The sequence below is a fragment of the Aplysia californica genome, unplaced genomic scaffold (genome assembly GCF_000002075.1).
Source record: "Aplysia californica isolate F4 #8 unplaced genomic scaffold, AplCal3.0 scaffold00591, whole genome shotgun sequence".
NCBI classification, from domain to species: Eukaryota; Metazoa; Mollusca; class Gastropoda; order Aplysiida; family Aplysiidae; genus Aplysia; species Aplysia californica.
In genome coordinates, this window is record NW_004797861.1 from 179,212 (window position 1) to 189,808 (window position 10,597).

Below are 10,597 nucleotides of genomic sequence, written 5' to 3' on the forward strand. Positions count from 1 at the left end.
TATCAACTGACAGCCTCAACAACCTGTCCAAAATTGCAACGCAAATCTCTCATTGTCCCACGTGAGCTGCCCTTGACGCTGTGGACCAGCCATCCTAATCCAGTCATCCTTTGTTACTGTCGTTGTCCTTTAGATTATTTAGAATGAACCAATCTCTGACCATGACTTTGCAAAAGTGAGATTTCTGGTCCCTTCCTTTGTTTACCCAAGTTGATCTGCAGGTAACATTTTATTGGGCCTTAAGCAGTACAGTAGTCTCCTCCTAAGATCTCGGGAGCAAGGAAAATGTGGGATCTTAGGTGAACGCGATCTTCGCCGACGCACCAAGGGAAAAATCCATGGTGGCTCATGTTCAGGCCCACGACTGGTAAAATGGTCTCCCTTTACTCTAGAATTAACTGACGTGACCTCTGGGTGGGTTTACGACTTACGGCGAGCAAAAAGTGGTCGTGGGTGGTTGGCGGGTGCTCTGGTGTGGTTTGCTCCTTCTTTCCTATCAAACATCTATCGTCTTGATCTCTCCTCCTTCTTATTTACGTTTGTTACTCCCTTATAACACCTCTAATCTTCGGCACTTATATGACCTACCTATTGTGTTGCAAGTGCCATAAAACACTTACTAATACAAAAAGTGGTCAACCTTGCTGACCAATCACAGTGCCATTCTGACTGAGGTGTCTTTAGGCCATTCCCAATGGGGAGACATTTCTCGTACATGCACAGTAGAATTGTAAATGGGCTGATTCATCAATGTTACGCCCATAACTGTGCCTGATCTATAACAGGGAACTGCTGCTTTTTCTTTCCTAATCCTTACTATTGTCATTGTTTCATCTACTTCTTTTGTATGTTTGTCACACTCTTGTGACCCACTATTTCCAGGGTGCTTTAAAATAGTCGAAGCAGACTTAGTGCTGTTGAAGCGAGAGAGGTGAGCAGAGTAAGTCTGATTCCCTGTGAAGACTTCTCTGTTGACATCCACTCCTTGGCGCTCATATGACCGTATGCAGCTGCGAGCGCCGAGAAACCTCTACTAAACTACTATTACTAAGCACCTTTTATTTTGTGACAACACCAATTAAAATTCAGCCTGTCTCGCAAATTTAGGAGTAGAGACCACTGCTGCAATGGTCAGGGAAGAGTTCATAGTTCGATGAAATTCGAGGACATTTCAACAACCTCCTTGATGTGATCCTGGCTGGATCTTGTGTAGGACCTACCCACCCAGCGTGTGATTTGTTGTAAGTTTAGGTGAAGAGCTCAGATGCAAGTGCGATGTTTGGAGAAGACAACCGCGTTGGAGAGTTCAGCGGTGTGAACCCGGTGGGTCAAACATTGTATACTGTTTCATACAGATTTGTAAGATCTTTTGCCACAGACGTAGGTCTACTTTGAATTTACAATACAAAATGCAGTACATTGTACACGTTTGTACGGTGCACCGTTGTAACAAGGGAGAAAACCTTTACTTTTTAACCAGATAGATTATTCGGTTATTTCGCTTTAGGTCTGTCTCACAATTTCGAGTTTTCATAATTTGTCTTGTAAACCCCACTGACCTAAAACTATCCTTTTAGGTCAGTGGTAAACCCCATACACGTGTATAAAATACGGTAGCAAAAGAATGTTATGTGAATAAATTAATCCGGAAACTGCTCACAGAACAGTGGCCAGGGCATAGAGTTACCTTAGTGTACATCTATGGGTCAGGGTAAACAGCTATAGACTACATTTTATTCATCCACGTTACCCGAGGTCGAAGTTGCCTCATAGAGAATACCAACTTTCCCTTCTGTGGTAGTGGTACATAGTCAAAGGCCGAGTCGCGAGTCAATAACAAGCCCGAGTTTTAGTATTACTTTTTTCTCAAACATGCACTTTATTGTTGCCCCGTGTCTCTGGTTGAATTTTGAGGATGATAGAGAGGAAGAAACAAATCATAAATTTAAGACCCCTGTACAATTCCCGGCTTTGGTCCTTGAAGTTGAAGTAGTTCCAGTTCCAGTAGGCCCAGGTATGTTGAATGTTAGTCCAGGGCAACAGTCACCCCCCACCTTTTTTTTTGTCAATCTGTTTTTCCAGCTAGGCTGGACGATTGAATGTAAGAGGTGATTGCGACTAGGCCTACCTCTATTCAAAATTACATTACAATTAATGAGGTTGTTGAGTTTCTGCCGTTTGAACCGTTTCGAGCTTTTTTTCACGACCAAATAGACAAGCGCGTTCCTCGCATATTTCATGCAGTTTACATTTAATCTCACGAGGATTCAACTGAAGTCGGCGATGGGCGATGACCCATTGCGTGGAGAAGAATAATGATAAAGTTGAGAAGCTGGAAAGATCTAAAATGTTAAAATTATGTCCGTTACCGTATCATGGGGGGAGGGGGGGGGGGGGGCAACGTTTTTAGGATCTGAATAAAAATATTTGTTCCATTGGCTGTTACCGTTATGTTGAGATGTTGTTGTTGTTATTGTTGTGCGGGTCTGTGTGTTGAAACAAGAGGATGGGGGCTGAAGATGATATAACATTGAAGGATTTCCTTCCTCCAAATGCTTGTTTATCTGACTATTGATGACGAAAACTCAGGAGTACCCCGACCCCAGATAAACGTGCATTGTTAGTACCTGGCGAGGCCTATGGTTTAATTTTTTTGGGGCCCAATAACTTGAAATTATCACCCAAAGAACGACATAAGATTTAATTCATTAAAAAAAATAAATTTGGTAAATGTAAGCACCAGAACCTATAGATCTAGAAGCGACAAATATTTTCCATGAAATCAAAATAAAATCATGCACAATGTAAACTAAGCGCATACACTTAGATACCGTAATCTTTGACCAAATTCGAAACTGGCTCTCTGCTAGCTTTGGAAACTAGTCAAGCCTTCTTCTCTGGAGCGGAAGCAGTGAGAGAAGCGAAGAAGAGTTGAATAAACCAAAATCGATTTTACCAGCCTCAGAGTCAGTGTCGCTACGAGAGTCTTTGTATGAGTCGATCAGCTAGCGCTCGGTATCTTGAACCCGTATTATACACAGCAGGGATACGATGAAGAACATTGATAACAGTGCTTCTTGATTCACCCATGGAGTATTCAGGAATTGTTTTGGTCGTGAGCTTGATTTTCCAATGGTGCAATGGATACGAGTCGAAGACGAGAAGTGGGAGACGGATAGGTAAGTCTGGTACTGGTGGTGGTTAGTTGAGGGAAACCTGTGTTTTGTATTTTTTTGTCTTCGATTGTGACATGTGCAGTTGGCGTTATTTTAATGTAGCGTGATGATTTAAGCAAGATAATTCAGCAGTTGTTCCAAGGCAGGAGAACCAAAAACATAAACCGCACTTTTAAATTGAGAAAAGTCATGATCAAAGCTAAAAGTCCCCTTTCTGCCTTTCTTGTTCAAATGCTGTTTGCAGCAGTCTTTTCTATATTTTGATAAAATTATAATCAATGATGAATCATCGTAGCCGTAGTGTTGAGCCTGTGTTGTCTATTAGAGAGATACATAGAACGAATGCAAATTTGTTTCAGTCACTCACTGCTCTCAGAGAGGGCTAAGGCTAAGGCCCCTACTTGTCAGTCAGTTTCACAAAAAAGCTGTCTTAAGAGATCAAGGAAAGTATTGGAAGTGAAAGATCTGATCATAGTGATCTCTAGATCTAGATAGTAGATCTAGATCTAGAGATATATAGATCTAGAGTATAATAGAGTATAGAGTCTAGCAGTAGCAGTCTCTCTAAAAAAATAAGCAGTGGCTACGTTTACAGCGCCGTGCGTGAACGTAGTTGGCAGGCTATGTTCACAGCACCCTGAATGCAGTTTGCAGGCACTGTTGTCCACTGTTGAGGCTACATTCACGGCACTCAAGCGTTGTTTAGATGGAGCGTCCACTGCAGGTTTAAGAAAGCCGGTTTTAGTCAGTGACGACAGTGACGTCGCGCGACCTTGTGTTAGCGTGTGACGGCCCATGATATACGAGTGTAAACAAACGTTCCAGCGCTCTCGAGTTGAAAGCGTGCAAATTTGTCTGCAGGCAGTGTGTGTATGTATGTGTGTGTGTGAGAGAGAGAGAGAGAGAGAGAGAGAGAGAGAGAGAGAGAGAAAGAGAGAGCAGAGAGAGAGAGAAAGAGAGAGAGAGAAGAAGGTGGGGGAGGGGGAGAAAAAGAGGGAGGGAGAGACAGAGAAAAATAGAGAGGGGGGGGGGGAGAGAAAGAGAGAAGGAAAGAGAAAGGGGAGAGAGAGAGAGAGGGTGTTTGTTGAATAAGAATTTATGACTCCCGTCATTTTCTCTCGGCATCGGTTCCCAGGCTGACCCGGTGCAATACACATTTTATGACCACTCCAATTTTCCGAATCCCACCTTCTGTTTCCCATCTCACCTCTTGTTTCTCATCACTGTATCCAATTTTCCATCCCATATCCCGACTTTAATTCTGTAAGGACGTTTCGTTTTCCTTCATCTCACGGGATGGAACACTTGAAGTTGCCCAAAATGTTAAATATAATGTACGTCACTATCGTCACTGACTAAAACCAGCTGACTTAAACCGTCAGTGGACGCTCCCCCTTCAACGAAGCTTGAGTGCCGTGAATGTAGCCTCAACAGCGCCTGCTAACTGCATTCTGGGCGCTGTGAACGTAGCCTGCCAACTACGTTCACGGCGCCGTGAATGTAGCTACTGCGATAAAAATAACATGGCTGAACTTTGAAAGCCTCCAGTTAAAAGAGTAGGCCCACACCAATAGTAACAATGTCAGTCAATAGTGACAGTAAACAGATATATATATATTTCTCTTAGATCTTGATCTATTTTGCTTTGTTTGCTAATAATTTGCTTAAAAAAAATTCCTGCTTTCCTGTCCATTTGTTTTACTTGTGTCAATGGTTGGACCTTTTTTATAAACCGAGGGTTACCGATCATTTCGTTACACAGTCATCTCATCACACTCCCTTATGTGACGAAATGACTTTCACTTTCCTTATCTCTTGAAAATTGTTATACTAGATCTAGCACGAGAAGCACAGCGTTTCCCTAGAAGTAACCCGCCCCAAATGCATTTTCCATATAAATATAATATAAGGAATGCTGAAATTTTCCATTGAAAAGGGTCAGGGCCTGTGCCCTTTATATGGCCTGCACACTTCCCGGGTAGCGCGGTTCACACCCACCCCACCCCTCCAACCAATAGAAACAACTAAAAAACTCACCATTAGTAGATAGGGCAAAAACAACTGTGGGAAAATCTTTCATTAAAACCAACTCAACTAAACTCACCCAGTTGTGAACGGTGTTGCTGATCAGGTAGGCACAATGAATCGCACCCCCCGCTATAATTATAATGACAATGCGTGTTTGATGTTTGCTAGTGTGTGACGAAATCCTTGTGGATTTGGGGTGTGACGAAATGACCATTTGACGAGATTACTGTAACGTCTTGACTGCACCGGTGTGACGAAATGACTGGTATTCCTTACCGAGCATACACTGATTCCGAATGCCTGCTTGAATAAACAAACTTTTTTATAATAGAGAAACATTATATATAGTATATAGGTAAGCTCTATTCGGACTCGAGTCCGATTAGATTTTTATCTAGACCATTCAGACTCTCCGAAAATGGGTTATAATTATCTATTCGGCCTCGGGTCCGAAAAAATGTTTTAAAAATATTTAGCCTATTGGAACTCTGCTTCTAAGTGAGTTATAATGTGAGTGTAAGGAGGTTACATAATATAACTGTGGCCGCGGATTTTACGTGAAACCCGAATTAGAACTAAAATTACCTAAGTTAGGACTGTAATTGTGTCAAAAGTCAAAAGACTGCACTCTCGTTGCCGAATGGCAGTGTCTACGTATATTGTAACTCCGACAACTCAGAGTCTTTCCACCTCCACTTACTGCATCATGATTACTTCCACCGCCATTTGTCTTTCTACATGTTTAATTTCATTTTGTTGTATGTTTTAGTTTTTCTGTAATAATTTGTTTTTTAAGTATTATATCACATTGCCCAAAATCAACAACCGTGGCCTCTTCCCAACACCTCTTCCCCCAGCAAGCCGAGAGTGCGTGGTCGCTACGCGCAATCTCATTGGTCGACATAATTAACTTTGCCCCCAGCATGGTCAACTCAACTTGGTTGTTCTGTTCATACAATGATTGAAACGATGATGCAGGGAGGGCCAGTTTAGATAGATCTAGTAACTGGATATTAAAGCTCACATCTCGATTGTTATCATCATAATCGAAACATTTTTCATAAAAGTGCTTGGAATATTTAGGAACAAGGGTCAGAAGTCAAAAGTGACGTCATGCTGGACTCGAGTTCGAATATAATTTTTGTTTAATCGGGCTCGAGTCCAAATAGTCACTTCGAACATTGTAACAAAGAGATTGTGCTTTGGGATTTTTAACCCTGTTATACTGAAACTTTGTTATGACTGAGATCGTAAATGGCCTACAGTCTACAGTCCCTTTGTTCCTCCTACCAGAATGCAATGAGACTTATTAATTATATCAGATATATTATCATGATCTGAATCAAATGTAGGTTTTGACTGAACTACATCTACAGTGACCAGTCAGCCCCTTAACAACTCCGAGAACCAGGAATCAAATCTGATTTTATGTATTATATTCTTAGCTTTAACTTGAGAGAAATGCCCTGGCCGTCTGTGCTGCTCACTATGACAGTTGTCCACAAGTAAGTATGCAGGATCAAAGTGGGGCCCTTCTAAGAGGCTGTTGTTGGTGGAACAAAAGTCAAAACAAAAATGATATGCCTAAGAATGTGATTTAAAAACAGCAAAGAATCTGCCAAAGAAGCCAGTTTAAAATGAGGGATACTTTTTACAATCTTTTTTGTCTTGTTTTGTGAAAGCAGAGGGGACTCTTTCATTCGTAGCTGGGAAATGCACTCTGTAATGTTTTGAGGTTTCAACAAGATACAACATAGGAGAGATGAGAGAGAGGGGTGGATTGGGCAGGGCAGTGCAGAGGAGAAGACACCCTCACACTTTCCCTGTACTTTTTGTTTTAAATGGCCTGACAGTTTTCAAGTACATCAGGGCCTAGAGGTACAGTGTTCACCTCTCGTTCAATAGGTCCTGGGTTCGAAACCTGATAGCGACAGAAATTTTTTTTCTCTAAAATGTTCTTTTTTTTCCTTTTCTGTTCTGTAATCATGTTTTGTCATCTACTTTCATCTCCACTTTCTGCCTTCCCCCCCTCTCCTCTTGGCTCCTGACTCTTTCAACTGCTACCCCTGACTCCATCTTTCTGCTGTCTTTCCAGCCACATCCCTGATATTAGGGTATGTAAGATCAAACACCTAGCCTTCTCGGATAAGGGTGAACAAATCTCAGACGTTGCGTGTGCAAGTTGGACATTTTTAAGATCCCTTGGTGGTTCTTAAATTGATAGCGTAGGTTTGGTCGCCACCCAGGCAAAATTCAAAATAATTCCTACCAAACTTAAAATGTTTAATGTGTCCCGCATGCTAATATGACCTTATGCAGTAGTGAGTGCCGTAAAACACTTCAAACATACCCAACCAAGCCCAAAGGGGGCTCTTGTAGCCTAGAGGTTAAGGTGTTCGCCTCTCATTCAAAGGTCCCAGGTTCGAATCAGGGTAGCGATGGAAAATTTTTCTTCTTTAACATTGTCTCCTTTCATCTCCTTTCCTGCTCAAATGCAATGTTCTGTCATGATCTGCTTTCGCCTCCACCTTCTGCCCCCACTCCGTCACATCCTTTGCCCCCTCTCCGTCACATCCTTTGCCCCCTCTTCTGGGCTTCTGACTCTTTCTGCAGCCTTTCTACTGCTACCCCATGGCTGCTTCGTACTGCGTTGATAGGTCAGTTAGTTACTGAGTGGTTTTCAATTGGTTCAGGAGCCTGGTCTTCTCAGTCTAAAGTCAAATGCGTATCAGGATTGTCCTGGGGTCCATCGTATTTCAACAAAGATGGGTGTTTACCACAAGGCTGACCAATAAAAGCTGAGAGATGCCCCCAAAGTTTGTCTGAGAACCTGTCAATGACTAATAAGGGACCCATTTTTGCCAAATGTCTAGTACTAGTTGAGGTCTCCGTTTAGTATTTATTTGACGTGTTACATACTGTATGTCTGTGGTCTCCACTCTCTGTGGGGCTAACATTGGGTAACTATGACGTCATGTATAAAAGACGATTTAAACTTATTTTAAAAGGGGAGATCTCAACTAGATATGTACCCGCTTTTTTGTCACTGGATGGCTTAGTTCTAAAGAGAACAGTGTGCCAGACTAACGTTTACAAGAATAGTAATATTATGATTATTATAATAACACTACTACCTCTTGGGCCAACCACAGGAAGCATCGACTCTTTGCAAAGTTCTGTGCATCAGTTTTTTGTCCGATTACGGGTAACTTTTAGTCCTAAATTATGTTTTAGTAGTCTGTAAACTGAGGTCCAGGAAATATTCAATTCAGCGCTGTAACCCTCAACTTGTTCTATGTGCTCAACACAGAATCTTCCTCTTGCTCCACATTCTTCTCTGGGCACTGAGAGTTTGCCTCAGTGTATACTTTTTATGGCCATTCTCAAGTGAAACACAGGTGTCTAACGGGTTATTGACATCTCAGATGGAATTGTACCGTTCTTGGATCGTCACTCAATCTCAAAGTGAACACAGGATTTAACAGCAAAGGCATTCTCCGTTCCACACCACTCTGTAGTGAGTATTGAATGTAGGATCACAATGATGTCGTATTGTGTAGTGCCCATAATTCTTTGAACTTCAGTCAAATATGATGGAGATGTATAATACAGTAGTTTCTGCCTAAAATCCCACCCGCTTACGATCCCGGCTTCGCTTAAGATCCTGCTGTTTTGAGAAAACATAATTTTTACTGTACAAAAGTCCCCCCTAAGATCCCGCTTTGATTCACTCTGAAGGTCTACATTCAGCTAAGATCCCGCATTTCAGATAATAATTTACGGGACAAAAACCCAGGCGGGCACAGCCGGTCAACCAAGAGTGAAAAGCTGAGATCATTGAACAGCCCGTTGCGTCAAAGATCAGCCACTCCTGTGAATATGATCACAAGCTTTGTAAAAATCGATGAAACTAGGCAATGTTTGCCCCAGACGAGATCACACCGAGGTGTGAACTGAACCACGGGTTCCTTTCGCACTCGCATCAAGCTCTCCACCTAAACTTACGTCCCTTCGTTACCGTGAACTCTTCCCTGACCATTGTAGCAGTGTTGTCTCTACTTCCGTATTTGTGAGACAGACTCAATTTTAATGGTATGGTCAGGTCACAATGTAATGGTGCGCAATGAGTTGTAATGACAAAGGCGGGGAAACTCGATCAGAGATGGAAAGCTATACATTTTGGACAGGTAAAGGGGAGATGCATCTGGATAAACGTTGATCTTGACACTCACGATAGGATAATAAGTAAAAATGGCATGTCTCATACCACTGTGATTGGTCATCGAGGTTGACTACTCTTTTTTCACCACATGTCATAAACCCACCGTTTGTACATTTTAGAGTGAAGTGAGACCGTATTACCGGTTGTGGGCCTTAACATGGGTCACCGCCGTAGATTCTTCCCTTGGTGCGTCGGCTGAGATCCCGCATTTCCCCTGCTCGTGAGCACCGGGATCTTAAGCGGGGACTACCGTAATAATAACTGCATTTTAACAACTATCCATACCATGGCAGACCCAAGAACACTCAGATATATTCTAATGTCTTCGCTTCCAAGGAAGCATACAATGCAAGCAGCTGATTTAGTGCTCAAACTCTGTCATGCTGACAAGATCTCCCCCTGTCTATTGTCAGGTATCCATTCTCCAAGGGTGAAGTGAGAAAAATCGTGACAAGTGCCTTTCCCAAGGACACAACATTGGGCCCCTGGTGGGATTTGGACCTACTGCTTGATGGTTGAGAGTTTGGGGGTCTAACCACTATACCACCGTTGCCACCTTTTCCGATAACTGTTGGAAGTTTTTTTGCGGAAGAGAAGTTATTTGGAATAGCGAGTTACAGTTTCGTGACAAACTGCGTCATATCCATTTTTCTGGTTTTGGAAAAATGAAGATTTCTGCTCTTCACCCATTTATTGGATAATCTTGAGCAACTTTGATTAGAGTAAACTTGATGTAAGGCTTGGTTGATATTCTCTAATTAATTAAATTTATGTTGGATTCTTATCCTTTAAATGGATGAGATATTCACACATTTTTGACAACATGCGACATATCCTCAAATACTATTGTTTTAGTAGAGGTTTTACGGCGCTCGCAACTGCATAAGGTCATATGAGCGCCAGAAGATTAGAGGTGTTACAAGAGAGTAACAAACATAAAAAAGATGAAGGGGAGATAAGGATGATAGATGTCTGAAAGGAAAGAAGAAGCAGACCTCACCAGAGCACCCGCGAACCACCCGCTCAAATACTATAAAAGGAAGGGATAGAACAGCTGACAAGCTTTAGTTGACCTCAAGTAAAGTTACATGACTTGAGGAGAGAACTTGGTTTGCGTGCAGAGGATATATTATGCTGCTGTTTGTCAAAAAGGTTTACCGCTTTTGTCGTG

General features: G+C 42.1%; 1 protein-coding gene across 2 annotated transcripts in view; it reads left to right on the plus strand.

Moving 5' to 3' along the window:
• Positions 1-2,884: 2,884 nt before the first annotated feature.
• Positions 2,885-10,597, plus strand: part of LOC101850200 (disintegrin and metalloproteinase domain-containing protein 22) — a 54,385-nt gene continuing 46,672 nt past the window's right edge. For both annotated transcript variants that reach the window (XM_005107308.3, XM_005107309.3), the window contains exon 1: positions 2,885-3,179. In XM_005107308.3, coding sequence (XP_005107365.1) covers positions 3,089-3,179 — 91 coding nt within the window. In that variant the 5' untranslated portion in view covers positions 2,885-3,088. The remainder of the gene's footprint in view (positions 3,180-10,597) is intronic.